At 56.5% G+C, this 23343-nt stretch overlaps 1 protein-coding gene across 1 annotated transcript in view; it reads left to right on the forward strand.

Moving 5' to 3' along the window:
- POLN (DNA polymerase nu) overlaps positions 1 to 23343 on the forward strand; it is a 159419-nt gene that overhangs the window by 132895 nt on the left and 3181 nt on the right. Inside the window, exons 18-22 of the mRNA XM_065877293.1 lie at positions 4030 to 4112; positions 9032 to 9163; positions 14087 to 14197; positions 16454 to 16532; positions 22827 to 22894. Coding sequence (XP_065733365.1) covers positions 4030 to 4112; positions 9032 to 9163; positions 14087 to 14197; positions 16454 to 16532; positions 22827 to 22894 — 473 coding nt within the window. The remainder of the gene's footprint in view (positions 1 to 4029; positions 4113 to 9031; positions 9164 to 14086; positions 14198 to 16453; positions 16533 to 22826; positions 22895 to 23343) is intronic.

A 23343-nucleotide genomic window follows, 5' to 3' on the forward strand; every position in this document is an offset into this window, starting at 1 on the left:
AAATGGCAGCAACCACAGCTGCAGACCTCGATCTACTGGACATATCATGCAATTCAACTTTTTCTCATAACGTCACGACTTTTCTCTGCTTCTCGGGAGCACTTCCAGCAGCACTAATGGCACTTCGTATGGGCTCCATGGTGTTACTGAAGGTTTACGATATTGCACTAAACATGATGAAAAATGTGTGAGGACCATGAGAGATCACTTCTTACTGCAATTCCCGATTTACTGGAGAGACAAACTCCCCACATGGAAATGACCAGCGTCACGGGCATTTTAAGTGGACACTTGAAACACTTAAGCTCAGCACTGCAGCAACAGGAGGAGACGAGGACATCGTTAACGACAGCACGGGGCACACTGCAGTTCATTCACACAGGGATGATTTCATACTGCAGCTTCACGTTTGTCTGTCAACGGCCCTGTGTACGTTCTGTGTTTGTGTGCTTAAGTTTTGACAAATTTTAACATTTTATAATAGATTTGTGTCCATTTTACGGTAGTAGATGATAAACTAAATTATTATCTACATGTATTTTATGCATTCATGACCCACCTAACCTTTTCTTAATATTTTTCAATATTCAGGCTACAAAGTTCATCTCCGAGTTTTTTCTAATTGTTGCAAATCTCCAAAAAAATTTTCAATCTATTTATTGAAAAAAATATACATATAAGTGGACCCACAGAGTTGAAACCTGTGTTCTTTGAGGATCAACTATACTTTCAGAACAATGTTAAATAGTGGAGGTAGTGGGCATCCTTGCCGTGGAGCTTCCCATGATAAGAAGCTAGCTTTAGGAGTGATGTGTATTGCTTTGTAAGTTTAAGGAAGTATCCAGCTATTCCGGTTTTCTCAAGAGTTTTTACTGGGAGTAGGATTGGATTGGATTGGAGTTGGATTTTGTCACGGGGTTTTTTTCAGCAACAATGTAGATGATCATGTAGTTTTCTCCTTAGTTGTATTCATGTGGTGAATTATATTAATGGACTTCCTAACATTGAACCAGCCTTGCTTTCCTGGTATAAACTCTGCTTGGCTGTGAGGTGCTATTTTCTTAATGTGGAGTTGGACTCTGTTTGCAAATATTCTATTTAAGATGATTACATCAATCAGTATTCATAAATTTTATATTTTGAATAAATTTTAAGATTTTTAAAGAAAAAAATCAATATTCATGGGCAGTATAAGTCTATAATTTTCCTTTTTTATGCTATCTTTATCATGTTTTGGTATAACTGTTATACTTTCTTAATAAAATTAATTTGGAAGTTTTTGTTCATCTTCTGCACTCTGCAACAATTTGCACAGTGTGGGGACTCTCTGGTCTCTAAGGTTTGATAGAATTCTCCTTTGAAACCATCTGAGCCTGGTGTTTTTGTGGGATAGTTCCCTAATAATTTTCTCTATTTCTTCTATAGACATTGGTCTGTTTAACTTTCATCTCTACTGGAGTCAGTTTTTATAACTGTGTTTTCTTAAGAAATTGTCCGTTTCACCTGGGTTTTAAAATGTACTTATATAGCATTGTACAAAATAACTTTTAAGGTTTTTTTTTTTAACTTCCTACATATCTGCTGCTACTTTCCCCCGTTGTTGCTTATTTTGTATATCTGTGTTTTTGCCCTTTTGATTAAGCTAGCTAATGGTTTATTTATTTTCTGTAAGAACCAGGATTTTTATTTACTAATGATCTGTTTTGCTGTTCTCTAGTTAATTTCTTTTCCTCATTAATTTCTGCTCCCATCTTTTTCTAGCTTTATTATTTCACTCCTTGTGTATTCTTTTGACTTTCTTGTTTTTTTCCCTTGTGTTTATTTAATTCATATACTTTTATTCTGTCATTTTGATTAATATAGGCATTTAGGGTTATGAAATTTCCTCACTGTTTTAATGTAATCCATTGGTTCTGACATAGGGTGTTTTCATTAGAAACTATGTGATTTCTGTTTATATTTCTCTTCAATCAAAAGTTGACTGATAGAAGTGTTTTCTGATTTATTTCTAGCTAGATGGGCTTTGGGGATTTTGTTTTTGTCTTTGATTTCTAGTTTTCTTATACTGTGATCAGAGTGTTATTTTAATATTCCTACTATGTGCGGCCTTTTGAGGTTTTTTGTGTGCCCTGGTGCATCATGTGTTATTGTGTGTGTGCCCCATGTGCTCAAGGAGAAAGCATGTTCTCTGTTATTGGAACATGATGTCCGATATATGTCCCTAGCATCTATTCATTCTGTCACACTTTGGTTCTGGGAAGAAGCAAGTCCCAGGAGAGTTAATGCTGCTTCCTCAGACAACTTTCCAGCCCCGGATAGAGCTAAGGGGGTCCCTAGTGTGGTTTGGTTGAGGGGCACCTGCTCCAAAATGCTTCCCTTGTCCCCTCCCTGCAGTGTCGCCAGACCCATTTGTTTGGGCCAAGCCCTCATCTGCCGTCACTGCGGGTGGCCCTGAGCAGGTAACGGGGAAGCTAGTCTTACGTAAGCTTTTCAGCAGTGTCTTTCCTGAGCAGGTTTGGAGCGCCTGTGGGAGTTCAGTGAGGACCAAGGGTGGCTGGTGACATAGGGGTTGACACACATTTGTTCTGGGCTTGGGTGCATTTTGGTGTTTTGCTTCTTATCTAAATACAGCTGTTGACAATACCAAGTTCAAGGGTGGGATTTTAAAACGTGGGCAAAATAGCTTAACACAGAAGGAAAAGGACAAAAAGAAATGCATCAGTACTTTAAAATCAGGCGGTAAGATGAATGAACTCTAGGACATCAGTGAGAATGGTGAAGCAGGCAGCTCTGAGGGCCTGTCCACCCACAGAAGCATCCACAAATCGAGCAAAAACGGTCAGAACCAACTTTGCCAGAACGCCGAGAAACAGTCAGCAGTTCACAGCAGCCAAGCAAGTTCTGAATCAACAAAAAAGCCACTGAAAACAGTTAGGAGGGCTCTGTGCTGTTTTCACTCGGCCCACACCACTCCCACGACTCAGCCGCCTCCTGCCCAGAGTGGGACCCTGTCCCTGCTTCCAGGCACAGACCTTACTCGCAAAGAGTAGTGTTTGTCTGTTCTAACTCGGCTGGGGGCTGCCTGAAGGACTGACACGGGCATTGTTTCCCCATCTCGGAACTGTCTCCAGTCAGAAAAGTGGCCGCGTTGCTGGAAAACATCCTAAGGTCAACCACAAAAGACCTCAGTCGAGGCAAATAACAGAGCCTGAAAGCTTGGGAGGAGAAGCTGGGGAGAGAGGGTCTTTGAGAAATAGGGCATTCAAAGCCCCGTGCATACCGGGAAATCTAGAAGCCGCATGCAGGCCCGGGGCAGCCCATACACCCCAAATCCCTGCACAGATCCTCAGCTTCACCCCGTGGCCACGAGTGGAGGCCAGCCCTGCAGGAGGGCCCAGCACAGGGCTGCCCACAGAGGTTGGACAGGCTCCTTTTTCTTCCTTTTCTCTCTCTCTGTCTCTGCTGATCTGACGTGCTCACTCCATCAGGGAGACTTGGGGTGTGCGCACGGCTAGGCGAGGATGGCCCAGCAAGGAGGAGGGGCCCTGGGTGCCCGCCGGCCCCTGTGCTTCTCAGGCTCAGCTTTAATCTTTGGAGAGTGGCACAACTGCACGCTGCCGGATGTGGAGTTGGTTCTTATTCTGTCTGAACGCCGGGACAGGGCCCTTCCTTCTGTAGGAGGCAAGGCACAGGCTGCTCATCCAATCCTGCAGGAGGCCCAGAAGCAGCCACTACTGCAGCAACCACAGGCAGGCCCCAGGCCCCAGGCCTCCTCCTGTCTGCCTGGTACTCCGGTGGTGGAGCCACTTTTTGGGTTTGGGGTGTGGATACCCCAGAACCTGGCTGGCATCTGTTCGGAGGGGCCAGACTGACACGGACGCTTTAGATGCTGACTGTCTCCCCTACCGTACTACAGGCCTGACCTTGAAGTGGTTCTTGGGGTGTGAGGGGATGTGTGTGGTTTGGACCCTTGAGGACCTCCTCAGACAGGTGCCAACGTACCTGACGACGTGCCATCTTTCCACGTAGGAAGGACATTTCCCCAGAGCGCGTGACACACGCAGACAGAGAGCAGACCAAGAAGGTGGTGTACTCGGTGGTCTATGGAGCAGGTAGGCTGGGGGTGGGCCTGAGGCCTCGGTGTCACCTGTAGGCCAGACGGAGGTGGCTCTGGTTGTGTACCTGCATTGAAATGTGGCTGTGACTTACAGAAACCACTCTCAGCCCACGGAACTCATCTTGTGCATCCCTGTGTGCCGCTGTTTACACACATGTTGATGGTATTTGTGATGCACCAGACACCAGTCAGACCACTCACGCCCTTAACCCTCAGGGCTCCCAGCAACTTTTGCACGGAGAGTAGACGTGCAGAAGTGAGGGCCAACCAAAGCCTTCCCCAACCCCACATCACACCACCTGCTGGGGGCCACTCCTGTGCTTTGAGATGCTCCAGGAGCCCTTGTCGTCACCCTATTCCCTTCCCCTTTTCCAGCCCCAGGACCCAAGGCAGAGCAACCTGCTCCCCTCCCCTCTCCCACCCTTTCCTCTCCCTTCCTGACCGTGGGCTCTCCGGGCTTTTTAAATTCTTTCTCCCTCTAGGTCTCGCTGCGTCGGTGGGCCTGATGCCTCTCGGGAGTTGAGGGAGGGGGTCAGGAGAGGCTGTGGCCTGGCGGCCAGGCCTGTGTAGGCCCCTCCTGGATCAGTTCCACTTTGAGGAGCAGGGCTTGTGTAAAGACACGGAGAAGAGGGTCCCTCCCTGCCGTAGGAACCCTGTGTCCGTTCAGGGAAGAGCTGCCAGCGCAAAACCCTGGGCAAATGTGTAGTCAGCTACAGGTAGGAGCCACCTCGGGCTTCTCCAGTGTGACTGTGGTGCCGTGTGACCTGCTTCCAAAGCGCCTCTTCCCGGACCGTGAGTGACTGACCCGCTTATGATGAGGCTGGAACCCGCTTCAAACCTGCCAGGGCTGTGGTCTCAGCCGGGACTCGGGCAGGGGCGCTTTAGCTCCAGTCTCTGGCCGGCAGGCCTCCCCCACTGTCCCCGCTACCCAGTGCACCCAGAGCCAGTCTTTGCTTCTGTCGGTCTGGCACCTTCTAGAGTATTCACTCTGTTGTTTTCTGGGGAAGAAAAGAGCTCCACTTTGTAAATAAGCAATGAGTTATTAGCCGCTGCTTTGAGCCCTAACGCTGACAGGGTTCCCACCCCGGGCCTCGTGTCTGCCGCTCCCGTCGCCACCTGACAGCCGGGCTTCTGTGCACCTGTCGGGCTGCGTCTGCCTCGTGCGTGAAGTGAGGCCTTCGTCTCCTGAAGGGCCGGGCGTCCTGAGCTGCTGGGGCCCTTTGGAAACTCAGCAGAGAAGCCTTCAACCGCCTGGCTCCTGTGGGTTACAATGCTGTGATTTCACCTAAACACGAGGGGTCTGGAAGCGGCTGCTCTGGGTGCTGGGGGCACATGGCCCCAGCCTGGCTTTGGGGTCATGGTCATTGTGAGGATGACAAAAGGCCATAGAGGGAGAGCAGGACCGGGACAAGCGAGAAGACGTACCCCCAGCCCGCGGGCAGCCTGATCCTCACGCCTGCCTCAGCCCCTCTCCCCAGGGCTTGGGAGCCGCCAGGCCTCTGCCACCAGAGACCTGTCCCCCCGGAAATGGGAGTGCCTGCCCGCCTGCAGGCCTCGGCCCGGAGCGCAGGCCCGGGGCTCACCGCTGCCCTCAGCCCACTGGACGCAGCCGCCTGCCCAGCACTGTGCCCCCCCAGGCCCGCTGGCAGCAGAAACCCCTGCTCCTCCCGTCCTGCCCTGAGCTCCTGCTACTCTTAGAGTCAGCGTGACCCTTGATTCTCCTCGCTGCGCATCTTAAGCTCACTCCACGTCCCGTCGCCAGTGCGTGCCGAGTGCCGGGCTCCAGGCCTCCTGCTCCGAGGGGCCGACGCTTGTCCAATGAGACACACGAGCAGGCCTGCGGGGATGGCACTGAGTGATCGGCGACGTCCAGCATGAGTGCTGAGCCCAGGGGAGGCCCCTTGCCAGGCCGGGCTGAGTTTTTGTTTTTTTTTTTTTTTTTTGCGGTACGCGGGCCTCTCGCTGCTGTGGCCTCTCCCATTGCGGAGCACAGGCTCCGGACGCGCAGGCTCAGCGGCCATGGCTCACGGGCCCAGCCGCTCCGCGGCATGTGGGATCTTCCCGGACCGGGGCACGAACCCGTGACCCCTGCATCGGCAGGCGGACTCTCAACCACTGCGCCACCAGGGAAGCCCCGGGCTGAGTTTTAAAGGATGTGCAGGAGCCGGTCAGGCCTGTGCCAGCATCCCTGGAGGCCCACGAGTGCCGGGCTCTCACGAGGCCCTGGAGCTGTAAACAAGAGTGAGAAGCTGTTATAGTTCAGCATGGGGCAAAGAGCACGTGGAGGAAAGGGAGTGAAGGTTTCCTTCCTAAACTTAAAATTGCACCACACACACACACACACACACACACACACACACACACACGAGGCAATTAGCCCTCTGTGGGGAAAGCCAAACTGTATGTTCACATGGGACCTATGAGGTGGGGTACCTCGCGCTCCCGCCAAGGGGATCCGTGCTCCCAGGGGTGCACCTGCGGAGACAGGCCTGCATTTTCACAACTGAAACAGCAGGAACCTGATCAGTTGAATCAAAGTGTGAAGGGAAGTTGTGTCGGAAGTGGGGCCCCATGAACACGAAGCACGGAACAGAAGCCCTCACAGAGCCAAACATTGTCCTACTTGGGGGGCAGGGGCACGGTGGCCTTAGAGTGTGACAGACCCCCCGGCAAGGGCATGGGGAATAAGGACCGGGGCCTGGAGAAGTGACCAGACCCTCAGTCTCCGGCTCAGCCCATCTCTGCTTCTCTCAGAGTTGCCACATCACCGGCTTCTCTCGGAAGCAGGCTTTCTTCCTGTGCAGAGACCTTGGGATATCCCAACAGCTCTACAGAGGAAGGGAAAGGAATTCCTTCTCAGCCGTAGACACAGAAGGAGAAATGTGACTTCCGGCAGTGGCCATGGCACTCCGATCAGACCACCCTCCCACAGATATCAACTAGAAAGTATGCTAAAGTATAATAAACAACTACCTAAAGGTACTGAAAAGTGACCAAAAGCAGACAGAAATTGGAGGTGGGTTAACACTTGGAAGGAAGGAATAGCACAGGGTGAGTTTGCCGTTTTGTAGCTCTTCACCTGAAGGCAAGCCTCTGTCCGTGTTGTGTGTGGCTAAAACTCCGACAGAAATCCAGGGTCTTACTGGCTTCAAGAAGCAGAGGGCAGGGGCTTCCTTGGTGGCACAGTGGTTAAGAATCCACCTGACAATGCAGGGGACATGGGTTCAAGCCCTGGTCCAGGAAGATCCCACATACCACGGAGCAACTAAGCCTGTGCGACACAACTACTGAGCCCACATGCCACAACTACTGAAGCCCATGCACCTAGAGCCCATGCTCTACAACAAGAGAAGCCAGTGCAATGAGAAGCCCACGCACCACAATAAAGAGTAGCCCCCCGCTCGCCACAACTAGAGAAAGCCTGTGCGCAGCAACAAAGACCGAAAGTAGCCAAAAATAAAAATTAATTAATTAATTGGGGAAAATAAAAGGCAGAGGAAAGAGGTCAGGGCAGCCAGTGAATCTGGAAAGTGAAGGGAAAAATCTCAGAAAGAGGAGAGTCAAAGGAGAACCCCGAATTCTGGGCCTGAGCTCTGCCCAGATCTCTGGCTGACCCCTGACTGTGTGTGAAAAGGGCAGACTTCAAACAGCCCAGCTACTGCTGAAAGGCCTGATGCGCGCTTTCAGCTGCTGCTGACTGCAGGGGGACAAAGTTTGAAGTTTTTTGTTTTTTTTTTTCTAAATCAGCACTGCTGAGAGAAACATAACAGAATCTAGAGTGTCTACAACATATCATTTATAATACAATAGCCAGAATACAAAACGTATGAAGAAAGAGGGTAACCCGGTCCATGCTCAAGAAAAGAGATGTGTGTAACTGAGTCCCTTTGCTGTACACCTGAAACGAACGCAATGTTACAAATCAACTACACTTCAATTTTGAAAAAAGCAACAGACTATTGATACAGCTGTCAACATGGATGAACCTCAAAACATTATGGCAAATGAAAGAAGACAGCCAGATACAAAGGAGTATTTATAGTGAATAATTTATTACACCATTCATACGAAATTCTGGAACACAAAATTAATTTACAGTATGGCATACTTTGTGTTATATATATTTTACCACAAAAAATAATGAAAAGAAAATCTGCACTGATAGAAAGCGAACAAGTGGTTTCCTGGGATCTGGAGTCGATTGCAACTCGCGTGTCGTCCTGGAACTCGGGGTGCCATCCTAGAACTCGGGGTGCCGGCCTAGAGCTTGAGTGTCATCCTAGAACTTGGGTGCCATCCTGGAACTTGGGGTGTCATCCTGGAACTCGGGTGTTTCCTGGAACTCGGGGTGCCATCCTGGAACTCGGGTGTCATCCTGACCAGAGATCTTGCTATAAAAAGCTTCTCCAGAACACCTGCGTCCTCTGGGAACCAAATATTGGTCTGGACCAAAAGTTTTTGTCTCAAAAAAACATTCCAAGGATGGGAGCTCCTTGTATTTTGGCACTGGAAACTTCCCTTCCTCTTTTATTTGCCGGCCCTCTCCAGCCTCCCCCCAGTTCTGGAAACAGGCTCCCTTCTGGGCAGGCTGCAAGCAGGGACTACAGCTCCTTCACCAGGGCTTCACCTGCAGCACCTGCCAGGCCCTCAGTCAACATTGTTGAATAAATAAATGTTTAACAGGCTCCCGTCCAGACTGGCTGGCACCGAACACTTGGTCTGTAAAGCCAAAGCCAACACCATCCTGACCAATCAGAAGAGACCAGTGGTGCCAGTTGGGCCTTGACGCACCGAGTCTTCCAAGATCCCTTCTGTGGGCTCACTTCCACGTGTGGTGGTCACTGCCTGGTAGCTCGTGTCCTCGGAACCCGCTGGGTGAGAGGCTGGCCTCTGATCACACTTCTACTCACACAGGGAAGGAGCGGCTTGCTGCTTGCCTTGGAGTTCCCGTTCAGGAAGCTGCCCAGTTTTTGGAGAGTTTTTTGCAGAAGTACAAGAAAATCAAGGACTTCACCCAAGCAACCATTGCCCGGTGTCACCAGACAGGTGAGCCAGCTGCTGCCAAAGCCGTTGGTAGGTGCCCCTCCCTCTCCCACGCCCTCTCTGCAGTAGCCAGGTGGTCTCCCAGCCCCCGCTCCTCCGGTGGGTGGGCGAACAGATGGGAGGGTGGTGGGTTGTTGGGGGCTGGGTGGGTGGGGACTGCGTGAGCATCCAGCCCCTGCTGGATAAATGGGACCAAAAGGCTCCACGTAAGGAGGGTCCAGAGCCAAGCTCTTCTTGAGGCAACAATACTAAGCTTGAGTTAGAAATGATAGGTGGATAGATACACAGAGAGAGATGTCCTGCACCTAAAAATGGAGAACTATGTTCTTAGGAAAAGCATGTGGTATATCTACAAAATTTCACCACAGTTTGGTCACAGATTGCAAAGAATATCAAATAGAACATGTTCCGTGACCACAGTGGAATAAAAAGGTAGTTTATGTCAATATGTGTGGCCATCCATCCCTCTGCCTATTTGGAAAAATCATTGCACTCCTAAATGATTTAAGATTTTAAAAAGAAGTCCCAAGCCAATGACAAGTATTTTAGCAATAAATGACAGTGTAAGTGTCTCAGTGAAAACCCGTAAGACATGGCCAAGCGGACCTTCACTTAGAGATGAAGGAATTCTTTAAAAGAGTGCTTTAAAAAGAAAGAAAAGTTTTTGAACATAAATGACTGTATTCAACACAAGACATTTGGGAACGAGCAGCAGAGTAGATTAAAGAAACAAGAAGGAAGGAAAGCAACGTAGGAGCAGAAGCTCATGAAACAGACGCAAAACAGAGAGCAGTGGTCGCCACAGAGCAAGCGGAGAGTCAGCGCACTTGGGATCATGGAGGATTGGCGCATCCCGCAGGGCCCGGGATCCTCCCGGGGGCTCACTGATGACCTTTCTCTCGGGAGCCCGTGAGTGCAGGGCGGCCCCACAGGCTCCCCCGGGCCTGGCCGCACATCCCGACAGCAGCCTGTGCGGGGTCAGCGCTCAGCTTCTGCAGCCCCCCGGGGGCTCGAGAAAGCCGGGAAACCGTTTCTATCCCCCCGTGAGCATCTCACAGGCCTCAGCTCCTGGGCCTGGGGGTGAGCCGTATGGAGGCTGCACAGCCCGGGTTGATGCCTACAGCCTCCTCGCTGGGGCCCCACGCTTGGGAAAACTAAAATACTATCAATTATGAAATGTGAAAACAGTGATAGAACCCAGCACTGCTGAGTGCACGGAGCCAGGGTCACTGCAGGAGTGGGGACAACCACACGCAGGCCCTCGTGCCACACAGCGCGTCCAGGCGTGGTGTCCACAGCTGCCCACAACTGCCTACGTCATCCTCACTGCAACTCAAAAGCTTGGGTCGCATCGTGACCCTGCTTTACAGGTGAAGAAAATGAGCCCCGAGAGGTCAAGTGGCTTCCTGAGTTCACACAGCTAACAAAACAGGCGGTGCCAGGCCGGGCCCCACCCCCCAGGCAGCTTGGCCCAGCCAGTGCCTCTCTGCTGCATGGCTCTGCATCCCTGCCCTGCACTTAACTTTCTCGAAGGGCCGTGGAGCTTTACGCTTGCCAGCGTGAAGCACGCGTGTCCTTTGACGCAGCAGTTACATTTCTGGGCAGACGCTCAGCTGTCATTAAATTATGCTACAGACACTTGTTGGGTGCCTACCCGTGTCAGGCACTGTGTTGGCACCAGGGATAGGACCTCCTGGCTCTCCTGGAGACACAATCCAGGGAAACGTAACCCACAGCGAGCAAGTACATCCAGACGGTGTCAGAAAGATGGGATCCTGGGTGTGGAAGAATCCCGGGGCACTGGGCAGAGAGCAGCAGAGGGCAGCCCTGGGGACGGTCAGCCACAGTGACACAAAAAGAGGTGACACCTGAGCAAGACCAGGTGAGAGGCCAGGGACAGCCGGCAGGGAGGGGCGGGGCCAGGAAGAGGCAGGTGTGCGCCCAGACTCTGCACAGCACCACACGGGTCACGAAAAGAAGCTGGGTTTCATTTTTCGCTGATTGTTCCAGCAGAGTGTGGAAAAGAGGTCGGGAGTGGAGCTGATCAGAGCCAGCACCTGGGAGCAGTGACACGGCTGTTAGCTCAGGAAGTCCCGGGAGGTGGGATGGAGGGGGACCACTGGTGAGAGGTAGACAGCAGGGCGAGGGGGGAAGGAGGCGGTGCGAGCCTGCGCTCTCCCTGCAGGCTCACTGACCTGCCCGGGGGTGGACAGGTGGGCCAGGCAGGTTGACCATGATGTGATGCAGCTGTAAGTTCAGGGTCCTCCTTGTGTGGGCCCCTCCTCCCAGGCCCCGGGAGAGGCCCTGCAGTGTGTTCACGTGGTCACATCTTTTGTAAAATTGGCAAAAGCAGGGTACTTTAACTGCGATTGACTAAGACGCTGTCTCTTCCCCTCCGCCCTCCTCCACCTTTCCATGGTATGTGGCATTGCCGTGGCCACAGCTATGTTTTGAATCCGGCTTAAGGGGAAGTCAAATTGGTGACTCATTGAGTTCGGATCTCAGTGTGGGTATTCCTGAGGTTTGTTGCTCTTTCCATGCACGGTTGAGGGGTGCTAGCCGTCCTGGCACAGGGATGGCTTCCGGGAGCATTCCTTCCATGCCTTCCCACTTCCCGAGTGCAGTAACAGGAAGGTGCAGGGCCAGAGGTCATCTCGCAGTGTGAACAGGAGCTATAATCACCAGCACCGCAAGCCTTGGAAACGAGATTTGAAATGTATGGAACCAGGGGCTTCTACTTCGGGCCGCAAAGAAGTTCAGACTTTCCTCCCACCATAAACAACTAGAAAACTGGGCAAAATGTGTGAAGCAACTGTTCCAGACACTGGATCATAGGCAGTGTATTACTCTGGTCTCTGATAGAACAGAAGCAAAGGAGGGGAGCCCTCTGACACCCTGTGTCTAGGGCCACAGACCATAGTGCAGGAGGGGAGCCCAAGCAGACTACAGTGGCCTCGCTGAGTTGAGGAGACAAGGATTGGGTCTGGGAGGCAGAGGCAACCGGATCTTGCAAGGTAGACTATCAGAGAGGAGGAAGTTATAGAGAAAAAGTCTCTATGAACCTTCAGAGGAGTCCCCCGTCTGTCCTTAATACTGAGATATGGGTGCAGAGTGAAACTCCACAGGACGAAGCAGAATCATTTCTGGGGAGCAGCAGGCTGAGCCATCTCAGAGTTCACACAGGGCCAGGAGATGTTTGGGTTCTGACCATTGGAATGGAGGGTGCTCAATGGACATCTGAGACATTCACCCAGAAGGGTAACACTTTAGCAGTAGGTCTAAACTAACCCTAGATTAAAGCTGCTCTAAACCCACCCTAACAAAGCTTAAAAGTGGACCTCAAAAGGATCAGGCGATCTGCAAGTACCTCAGGCCTGCCTAACACTCTGGAAAGGAAAACACCAGGGGCTTCCCTGGTGGCGCAGTGGTTGAGAATCTGCCTGCCAACGCAGGGGGCGCGAGTTCGAGCCCTGGTCTGGGAAGATCCCACGTGCCGTGGAGCAGCTGGGCCCGTGAGCCACAACTACTGAGCCTGCGCGTCTGGAGCCTGTGCTCCGCAATAAGAGAGGCCACGATAGTAAGAGGCCCGCGCACCGTGACCAGAGGGAGCCCTCGCGCAGAAACGAAGACCCAACGCAGCCAAAAATAAATTAATTAATTAAATTTTAAAAAAAAAAGGAAAACACCAAACCCCATCACTGAACAACCTAAAAAGCACAATACCCAGCATCCAGTCAGAAATCACTAGACAGGGCTTCCCTGGTGGCGCAGTGGTTAAGAATCCACCTGCCAATGCAGGGGACACGGGTTCGAGCCCTGGCCCGGGAAGATCCCACATGCCGCGGAGCAGCTAAGCCCGTGCACCACAGCTACTGAGCCCGTGTGCCACAACTACTGAAGCCCACACACCTAGAGCCCGTGCTCCGCAACAAGAAAAGCCACCACGACGAGAAGCCCGTGCACCGCAACGAAGAGTAGCTCCCGCTCGCCACAACTGGAGTGAGCCGGCACACAGCAACGAAGACCCAACGCAGCCGAAACTAAATAAATAAATAAAACTTTTAAAGAAGGAAAAATCACCAGACACGCGCAGGGACAGAGACTGGAATGCGCCCGTCAGAAGCGCGGCTCCCCCTGTTCCCGCTGCCTGTCACAGTTGGGGACTTTAATTATACGTTGCATTGGAGCAGGTGCATTGGAGCAGGTGCATTGGAGCAGGTGCATTGGAGCAGGTGCTTAACAGTGTCATTTTTATAATCATTGTACGTGTGAGAAACTCTTCCAATTCTCAGACACATGACGTGGAAGTTGGGGATTTAGTTCTCACCAACACCTAGTAAAACCAGAGTTCTCACTGGTCAGGAACATAACCATTGCAGCACCTCTGCATTCACTCTCTTAAAGAGGACCCCAAATTATGGAAGCTTTGGGCCCCACAAAGCTTGGATGTGCCCTCATGTGTAGGGATGTGGTCTCTGACACAGACCATCAGCCCCTCCTTGAGTGAACTAAGGATTAATGCTTTTCTCCCCAATTCCAGCTGCCACACTGTCCAGAATTACTTCTGTCCCCAAGAACCACAAGTGGTTTTTCACCTTTAGAGTGTAAAAACCGCGCTTCCTGTCCTACATCAGATCTAAGCACGGCTAGAAGTTAGAAAGTGTGCAAAACATGCCGCCAGGCAAGCAAAGGCCACTCTGCTGCTGTCCTTGCTTTCCCACCACAGAGCCCACCTGCCCTAGACACAGACCCAGAGGCCTCAGGGCAGAGCTCCGGCACTGCAGCTCCAGCTGCAGCAGGGAGGGTTCCCGCGGGGCCCCAGGACCTAATCTGAGAGCAGCTGTGCCCACAAGGGGAGGGTCCAGCAGGGCGCCGCGCCGCCCGCTCACTGCTGCTCTCATCTTGCTCTTCCTCCATGTGACGCAGGCTGTGTGGTGTCCATCATGGGCAGGAGGAGGCCGCTGCCGAGGATCCGTGCACGTGACCCGCAGCTCCGGGCTCAAGCAGAGCGGCAGGCAGTGAACTTTGTGGTGCAAGGTGCCAGAGCCCCTCTGCTTCTCGGTTTCCAGCCCCAGGAGATGAGTGCCAGGGTATATCCTGCTCTCGTCCTCCTGGCGGTTACTGCTGGGAGGCGCGGGGCAGGTGCTCAGCACCTGGTCCCCTTCCTGACTGCGACGCACCCCACGAGGCCAGACGGGAGACAGGCTCCAGGAGGTCATCTGGCCGGCACCAGGGCCAGACCTGGAGCTCAGTCCCTTGACCCTCGGCCTGGTCTCTCCGCCACAGCCCTCATCCTTGGCAGGCATCCGAACCCCAGCGCACCCACCACGGATCCGTCAGTCTTCCTTAGAATGGCCAAAGCCCCAGTCTCTGCGTGGAGGGCAGGTGTGAGGCGGCGCTAGGCGCCGTCCTGATGAGGCCTTGGGGGCCTGGGGGTCGGGCAGCGTCCCCACCTGTGACCCCAGTGGTCACGGATGGAGAACCAAAGTCCCTGGGCCCAGAGACGAAGACTGGAGGTAGGACCCCAGCCCCCGAGGGGTTTCTGCAGAAGGAGGGTGGCCCGGCCCAGCAGACGCGGAGTGCGAGGCGTGGATGGTGGAGCAGGAAGGTCAAGTCCCCAGCGAGTGCTGCACAGAGGCCGGTGCGGCAGCGCTGCCCGGCTAAGCTCAGCCTTGGCGAGCAGGAGAGCGGGTGGCGGCTGCGGGGGGACGGCTGGGACCGGCTCTGGGCTCCGTGTAGTGTCTTCCCGGGTCCTGCCCCGCTGTGGCCACCCAGACGAGAGCAGAGCACGGCGACAGCCTCCAGCCCTGAGAGGTCTCTGCATCTCAGGCCAGCTCCCTCACGCGAGGCCGTGGTTGGCTCACGACCACCCGCCTCTGTCCCTGAGGCATGTGCAAGGCGGCCTTGAAGCTGGTTTGGAGAAAAAACTGCGCGTAGACCTCTCCACGTGGGAAGCTGACCAGGAGGCCTGGCCACGCTTTGAGCTCCCCCGGAGAGGTGATCCAGCACGTGACGGCACGGGACAAGTGACCTGCCGTTCCTGTGCTGAGCCGAGCCAGTGCCCACCAGGGAGCTGTCCCTCCACCTGGGCAGACACAGGGCCTGGCCGGCCTGCTCCCGCATCCCACCCCACCCGTGCTCTGCTCCCCACCTCACGTCCTCTCTCTTGGCTCTGCGCCCCCTCCTAAGGTAGCAAAGCCTCCCGACATCCCAGCCCCGGCAGAGGGTCCCCGTGGCGCTGAGACCCCTCACGGCCAGCAGGTCAGTCGCAGAGACCAGACTTGCGCATCCAGCATTCCTGCTGTGCTCAGGGGAAGTGTGGCCCTGCAGTGGAGGGAGGCGGCCCACTGACTGGGGCCTTTTATTTCTTCGTGAACCTCAGGAGCCTTGAACAGCTAGAGCAGCTTAAAGCCAGGAATGGAAACCTGAACTTCAGTCTGTTTCCCGTGATCCGAACCGGTTGTTGAGACACCCACTGTTTGCCTGGCGCTGGAACAAGCGTGTCCCCTACGCTGGCCAGCACCTCCAGAGTGCCTGACTGACCGTGTGATTGATCCCGCCCAAGTCCTAGAAGCCCGTGTCATAGCCCCACTCCACACACTGGGAGGCTGAGTTTCTGCCAGGTTCACGGGCTGCACAGCGGGAGGGCTGAGGGAGCGGGGGCGGAGCCCATGGCCGCCGTCCGGGCTCCGGCATCCTGTCGGCTGGTGCAGCGGGCACAGCCCAAGTGTGGTCAGAACCTGTGAGCGTGCGAGACACTGCTTCCAGGGGCAGGTCGTGATAAACGGCAGGTGTAGGGTCCCCAGTCAGCTGACTTGAGCATATCAGAAGGGGACATCCCAGGTGGGCCTGAGCTGATCAGGTGGACCCTTGAAAGAATGTTTAGGGGTCAGAGTCAGAGATTCCGGCCGTGGGGGGGCAAACACGCTGGGGGGAGGGCCCGTGGCACAGACCTGAGGGTCACAGCCACCAGGAAACGGGAACCCCAGTCACGTGACTGCAAGGAAATGAATTTTGCTGGCAACCTGAGGTCATCTGAAAGTGGGCCTTCCTCAGGGGAGCCCCAGACGAGGACACAGCCAGGTCCACACCGACCTCAGCCTGCGAGTCCCTGAGCAAAGGTGCAGCCACACGCGCAAGAACTGAGAGATGGTAGATCCTCGCGGCTCTCGCCTGCTGGGCGTGGGGTCACGCGTTACGCAGTGTAGAAAATTCGGACAGTCCTGGGTGGGCAGGGTTGCGGGGCCCCGGACCTCACACTGTTCCTCAACCAGCGCCCTTTGTGCCTCACAGGCTCGGCCGCAGACCTCTGCAAGATGGCCATGATCCACCTCTTCACAGCAGTGGCCACATCCCCCATCCTGACGGCCAGGTCAGTGAGTGAGCGCCAGCCGGCCCAGGCCCAGCCCAGGGCGCAGACCTGCCCTCTGCAGGGCTCGGGTGGGCGGCCTGCTGCTCTGTGCCTAGCCCGCGGGCAGACGCCTCCAGGACGCGAAGCCACAGTGGCCACTTCCCTCCGGGGCTTGGACCGGACAAGCTCGCTGACCCCCACGGAGGGACCCGCTTCAGCCAAGGTGCTCCCAGCACTCCCAGGAGAACGCTTTGTTCCCAGCTGGGACTGAGCAAGGTGGCCAAGGGCCTGCTCACCCCGGAGCACGCCGAGTCTCCCCAGGTTGCCTGGTGCAGAAACGTGTCTCCCCTTGGTGAGCCCGAACCCCTTCGGGCACGGCCCCAGGGGTACACACGCAGCTGCCCACCTCAGAGAGCCCCTCAGACAGGACACGGGGCTCCACACAGCGTCCGCTCCCAGCCCCTGATAAGTGAGCCAGAGGCCCGGCTTCTGCTGCCATCCCCTCCCCGAAGGCTCTCGCCAGGCTCCACGTCTGCCTCGGTTGCCCTCCTGGGCACATACCCCGAGCAGAGGGAGTGTCCGGCTGTCCGGGTGACCAGGTGTGCTCGTCCCAGGCTCTGCTGGCCCAGAACCACCCCTTGGGCCGCCCAAGGTCCTGGCCTGGGTGCAGGTGGGAGGGGGTGGGTTCTCCTCCCGAATCCCAGGATCCCCTCCTGGCGGCCCACCTGGGCTCCCCAGAGAAGTGAGTATGTCCGACCCCAGGAGGTCTGCCTCCCTCCCTCTTTGGTCTCTATGTCTGTTTGCCACCCCTCGGGGCCCTCCCAGGCTCCACGTGTGGGCCAGCGTGGGCCTGCCTGCTGAGGAGCCCTTCCCGGGCGTCAGCCTGTCTGCACCTGGGGAGGAAGCTCATGGCGGGTTAGGTGATGACAATTTATGAAGCGTTAAGTGGTCTCACGGGCCCCACCCTGAGGGGTGTCTGCTCACTCCTCTGCGCTACAGGGCGTCCCCAGCACAGAGGACAGCTGGCCCCTCCTCCCGCCACCTCCGGGACACGGGGCCTGCTGGCCTGTGGCCACCCTCTTCCATGTACGGGCGCAGCCGCTCCGCGGCACGCGGGATCCCCCCGGACCGGGGCACGAACCCGCGTCCGCTGCATCGGCAGGCGGACTCCCAACCACCAAGCCACCGGGGAAGCCCAGCTTGTGCTTCTCTCCTGGCTTTTGATACTGCTTTACATCCTCAAGACATGGGATTTTTCCTTGCCTGAGATCTTTCATCTTTGCTTAACAAGCTTCCGCCTTTACTTCTTCAGATGTTTCCTCCTGTTCATTTTGATGTTCTAGCCTACGTTCTTTTGGCAGTTTCAACAACTTTGTAGAGAAGTGTGTCCGGGGCAAAGGCCCTGGCCTGCAGGGTCGTGTCCTAGTAAAGGAGACGGGAGAAGACCTTCCCAGGCTCCACCGCTGTTGGCCTCCACCTTCACAGCCCCTGCCCCGGGCACTTCCTCTGGTCCATGGTTCACCTTACACCCCTGGGAAGGAGCAGCCACACCCCGGCTGTCACCCCAAGGCTGGGAGGAAGGACAGAGGGTGAGAAGCCTGAGACCCGGCAGGATATAAGCGCTACCCCAGGTGCCCTGCGGTAGCTGCGCCAGGGTCTGGGCTGCTGTCTCCGGTTCCTGCAGCAGCTGTGGGAGGTGAGGGGGCAGGAGCTGAGTGGGAGATGTTCTCCTGTCGCCGGGTCTCTCCTGCCGGCCGTCCCCAGCACGCACACGCCGAGGCCAGACGCCTCTTCCATCCGGGGCTCCTCGTGGCTTTCTGCTCGACTCCTGAATCCATGCATCCTGTTCACTTGTGCCTTTTCTGAGGGTAAAATGCGTGAGGGTGTGTGGGGCCTGTGCTAGCGCCGGTTGTTCCGCGTCCGCGATACCTTATGTCTAGGAGGTCTGGTCCATCTCCAGTTTCTGTGGGATGGGTAAGGGAAGTGGCATACGAGGGTCTGGGGCTTTTTGGTGACAGTCCTCATCCAGGAATTCAGAAACCCGGTGGCCATCCCTTTTGCCAGCGCTGTGTTGTCTTCAGGAAACGCGTTTCATAACAGAACACGTTAACCGCTTCGTGTCATTTCAGAAACCGAAGCAGGCCAGTGTGGAACACGGCCATCCACACTGTGCGTGTGAACTTGAGTTGTTCTCCCTGGAGTGGCAGGAAAGGTCTCGGACAATGTCGGTGGTCGGGGTGGGGGTGGGGGGCAGACGCGGGGCACGCGTGAGCTGGTATCTGCCTGAAGCAATGTGACTGGAACGCGTCCCTGGGGCTCCTGGCACCCGGTCCAGTCACCCCGAAGTGCCCCGTGGGCTGGAGCCACAGGACGGCCTCCACTCACTGCCTACGGGCTGGGGAAGGAAGGCCAGGGGGCTCGTGACCCCAAGCGCTGCCGTTGGCCGAGAGCTCACGTGGCCTCGTGCTGAGCCGTCAGGGGGTGGGGGGGCGGCCTCCTCTCTTCCGACGTGGGACCCCCATGACAGGCCCTTCCAGGTTTCAGACCATGTTGGGGCTGGAAAGAAGCTTTGGAGGCTGTCGATTCCAACACCTGCACGTAGAGAAGGGAGCCCGAGAGCATGGTGCAACACGGCCCAAATCACCAGAACGAGACCAGCACCGGGCCCCCCGGCATGCTGCAGACTCTCCTCCCCTGGGCTCGTGCAGAGGACTGCAGCCCCACTGCTTCCCCACTGGACGGCGTGGCAGCCTCAGAGGACGCTTACCCTGCTCCTTTGCCCATGGTTACAGGACAGCAGGGTCATCCCACCACACAGGCAGCCCTCTGCCCTCTGCCCACCTGGCAGCAACCCGAGGGCATCTGTGGTCAGGCTTAGCCTGGCATGTGGGCTCTTGCTCTCCCCATCTCAGGAAGGGGCAGAGAAGGTGCCCGGGGCCCAGGGCAGGCGACAGGACCAGCCAAGCAGCGAGAAGCGGCCTTGAGGGACATGGGGGCAGCAGGCCCTGGACTTCCCACGGTGACAGGGCAGCAGGTGGAGAGGGCTGTGCAGCACCTGGGCCCTTGAGGATGTATGGGAAGCAAGGCTGGGGCAGCCAGCAAGCCCCTGGACCATGGCCTGGACCACAGCAGCCACTGGCCGGAGTGGACGGATGGGAGGCTGGGCCTTTGGGGGCGGGAGGATGCCACGCTGGTCCAGCAGGAAGGACGCAGAGCAGTTAACAAAACCTGACCTTGACAGCACAGAGGGACTGTGGGGGCACTGAGACCAAGCTCCCCAGAGCGGCCGTCTGTGGTCACCTGCGCAGGTCAGGACGACAGCGTAACGGCAGGGGCGTGGGGCCTTGCCGTGTCTCTCAAGGACTGTGGCCAGGCCGCGGGAAGGCCTGGGGCTCAGCCACTGTGAGCCTGTGCTCTCAGATGAGTCCTCACGGTGTGCTCAGAGCTGAGGGCGCCTGGAAGGGAGCTGCCCCAGGCAGCCACTGCCGGCCGGGCCACAGCCGGGAGGTGAGGTGAGGCTCTCCTGGAGTGTCCCCACAAGAGCGTGGTTATGTGCGGCCTGTCCGCGCAGGACAAAGGGACGGGAAGTTCCTCAGCCATCAGCTCGCCTCCTGGGCAACAACGGGTCTGACACCTGTGTTCACCTGCCCCAGCCGGGCGCCTCCTGTGCCCCAGTTTCCAACTGGAGATACGGTGATGTCGCGGCCAGCTGTGAGCGAGATGTGAGTGACTAACAATTCAAACCTATCCTTAGGTTGCTGGCACGCCAGCAACTCAGAATTTCACAGTGTAATTTCAAAAAGTATGAAAACTCGGGAGCCTGAGACCCCGCCAGAGGCCCAGAAGTAGTGCAAGAAAGTAAATGGCAATGCTACCAGCCCGGCCTGGCTGCCCGGAGGACGGTGCCGAGAGCCCATCGCCAGAGGCTGCGCGTAAAATACAGGCCCCTCCTTGCGGGCACTGCGGCGTGTGCCGGCCAGCGGCCTGCGGCCTGGGCTGGACCCAGCACGCCCTGGGGATTCACTCCCACGAGCGGGATGGGCTGTGCCTGCCCACGGCAGCTCAGACTTAAAGGTGGACTTTCCCCCATCGTGAGGGATCCAGTTGCTGACTTCGGTTCAGAGGCTCGGGGTGGCAGGACTGAAGTCCCTCTGGCTCCCTGGCCGTTTCCCGCTTGGTGCCTTGGTAGAGGTGGCCACTCCAGCAATCACAACGCATAGCGGGCAAAGGGAGAAAGCAGTGGTGATAGAAAGGGTACCCGCCCCCGCCCCCCGCACGTCAGCCCTTTCAAGAGCCTTCGTGGGAGCTGGGGGGTACCCACCGCAGGTGGCTGGAAACACAGCCTCATCTCCCCCCGACCCAGCAACAGAGAAAAGGGGAGAGTGGTTCAGGGTAGAGCCCTGTGCTTCTCGGTTACAAAGTCCTGCACAGCTTCTGAAAGCGCCGGCACAATCCGTCTCTGCACTGGGCTTGAAGACTGCTCCCTGCGCCCGGCCGGACTCACCATTGTGGTGACCCCTGTCCGGGGGCCTCGTCTCACCTCCCTGTGCAGCCCCAGCTCCCTGGTGCCCCTGGGCCCACAGCTCTGCCAGGCGCTGCCTCTGCCTGCTGTGGACAGGCAGTACGGAGACAAGCGTGCACAGGCTGTACGGTGACAAGGACAGGACATAGCCCCTTCCCTCGGAAGCAGCGTCCTAGAGGCAGAGACCAGGTCACACAGAGGGCAGAGCACACACACCCCCCACATGCCTACCCTCCTTCCCTGAGGGCTACAGGCCCTCAAGACCATTCTGCACCACGCCTCCCCCCTCCCTGAGTGCACAGGGTGAGCCTCCTTCGTCCGCCCCAAGGAGGGGCTGGCACCGGGTCTGAGGTCACAGCCCCCAGTAGGTGTCAGAAGCCAACCCAGATCCTACCTTCTTTTTTTTAATCAATTTATTTATTTTACTTATTTATTGTTGGCTGCGTTGGGTCTTCGTTGCTGCATGCAGGCTTTCTCTAGTTGTGGCGAGCGGGGGCTACTCTTTGTTGCAGTGCATGGGTTTCTCATTGTCGTGGCTTCTCTTGTCGTGGAGCACGGGCTCTAGGCACGCAGGCTCAGTAGTTGTGGCTCATGGGCTCAGTAGTTGTGGCTCGTGAGCTCTAGAGCTCAGGCTCAGTAGTTGCGGCACACAGGCTCAGTAGTTGTGGCTCGTGGGCTTCAGTAGTTGTGGCTCACGGGCTCAGTAGTTGTGGCACACGGGCTTGGTTGCTCCGCGGTGTGTGGGATCTTCCCGGACCAGGGCTTGAACCCGTGTCCACTGCATTGGCAGGCAGATTCTTAACCACTGGGCCACCAGGGAAGCCCCCAGATCCTACCTTCTAAGCGCGGGGCACACCTGGCCCATGCTGGCCAGATCCTTGCAGACCGTGTTCTGTGCGGCCAAGGAACAGCTTCCAGGGCCGATCCCTGGGGTGTCCCCCTCCTCCATCCCCACCCCGTGCACACATGCGCACATGCTGGTCCCTGGCGCTTGAGTCTGCGTCCTCCCAGGAGCCCTGCCCCTCAGCAGCACCTTTGTTGCCTACACGCCTCCTTCCACTGCAGCGTCCACACACACCCCCTCTCTCTTCCTCACCCAGAGGCAGGTGGGGACAGACACCCCTCAAGGGGGTGCCTGAGGGGGCTCAGAGAAGTGGGGCATCGAGCAAGGACTTGTCCAGCGGAGTGGGCTGGAGTGAGTGCTGACTCCCCCTGGAGCTCAGCCCTGGGCCCAGACCCAGGCGGGGAGCGTGGTGTATCGGGGACAGGGAGTGGCCAGGAGGGCAGCAGCAAGGTGCCCAGGCCGTGGGCCAGGACCCAGGAGCAGGGACGTGCTGGGGTCTTGTGCCTGCAGGATGGCCTCGAGTAGAGGCCTGTCAGGGTCCCTGCCCCCGCGATGGTCCAAGGGGGGCTCTTCTTCCTCAAAATGCTCAGCCCCACTGTGTCCTCGTCAGGCTCCCCAGGTTGGGGGGGGGGCAGGGGGTCGCCCGGACTCTCTTATCCTGGGCCCTCTGCCTCCAATGCATCATTCTAACCTGTGTTCTCCTCCTGCAGGCCGTCCTGGTGACGGTGCCGTGACCCCCGCCCGCCAGCCCCTGCCTGGGTCCTCTCACTCCCTACCGGGCCACATCCTCACGGGCACCTTGTGCCAAAACCTAGGCGGATTGGCCAGCACCGGGCAGTGCCCCACGTGCCCCTGTGCACATGCCCCCCACGCACCCCTTGTCACAGGCAGGGACAGAGCACGGAAGGCCCACGCACAGGGGTGACTCCCTCCACCGCATGTCTTGCAGGTTGGTTGCCCAGATTCACGATGAGCTGCTGTTTGAAGTGGAGGATTCACAGATTCCTGAGTTCGCAGGTGAGCCCGGAGGAGCCAGGGTTGTTTCTATGTCACGAATAGTTACAGTATCTCCCTGGGGGCTCACAGGCCCCCTCCCTGCACCTGCTGTGCGCCACCTGCAGAAGGGCCAGCCTTGTTTGGGGGCCCTTGAGAGGTCTGGACGGCCATTCCCTGGCCAGCAGCCCTTGAGGGACGCTAAGTGCCCTACTGGGGGCCCTGCCTCAGCCCCAGGGGCCCCGGAAAGATGGGGGCGACATTGGGACCCCAGGCCGGCGGGAGCCAGGCGGTGGGGCCGGCAGCAGGGTTAGTGCTGGAGCATCGGGGTGGCTGAGGCCCACAGGCTGAGCACAGACTCCAAGCCTGGGTCCCACCCTGCCCCGTGACGGGCACCACCCGCTGCGAGCCCTCCGGGATTCTTTGAAGCTAGAGACCACCTGTCCCCGACTCAGTCCTCAGATTGGGCAGCA

This window comes from Phocoena phocoena, chromosome 5 (genome assembly GCF_963924675.1).
Source record: "Phocoena phocoena chromosome 5, mPhoPho1.1, whole genome shotgun sequence".
Taxonomy (NCBI): Eukaryota; Metazoa; Chordata; class Mammalia; order Artiodactyla; family Phocoenidae; genus Phocoena; species Phocoena phocoena.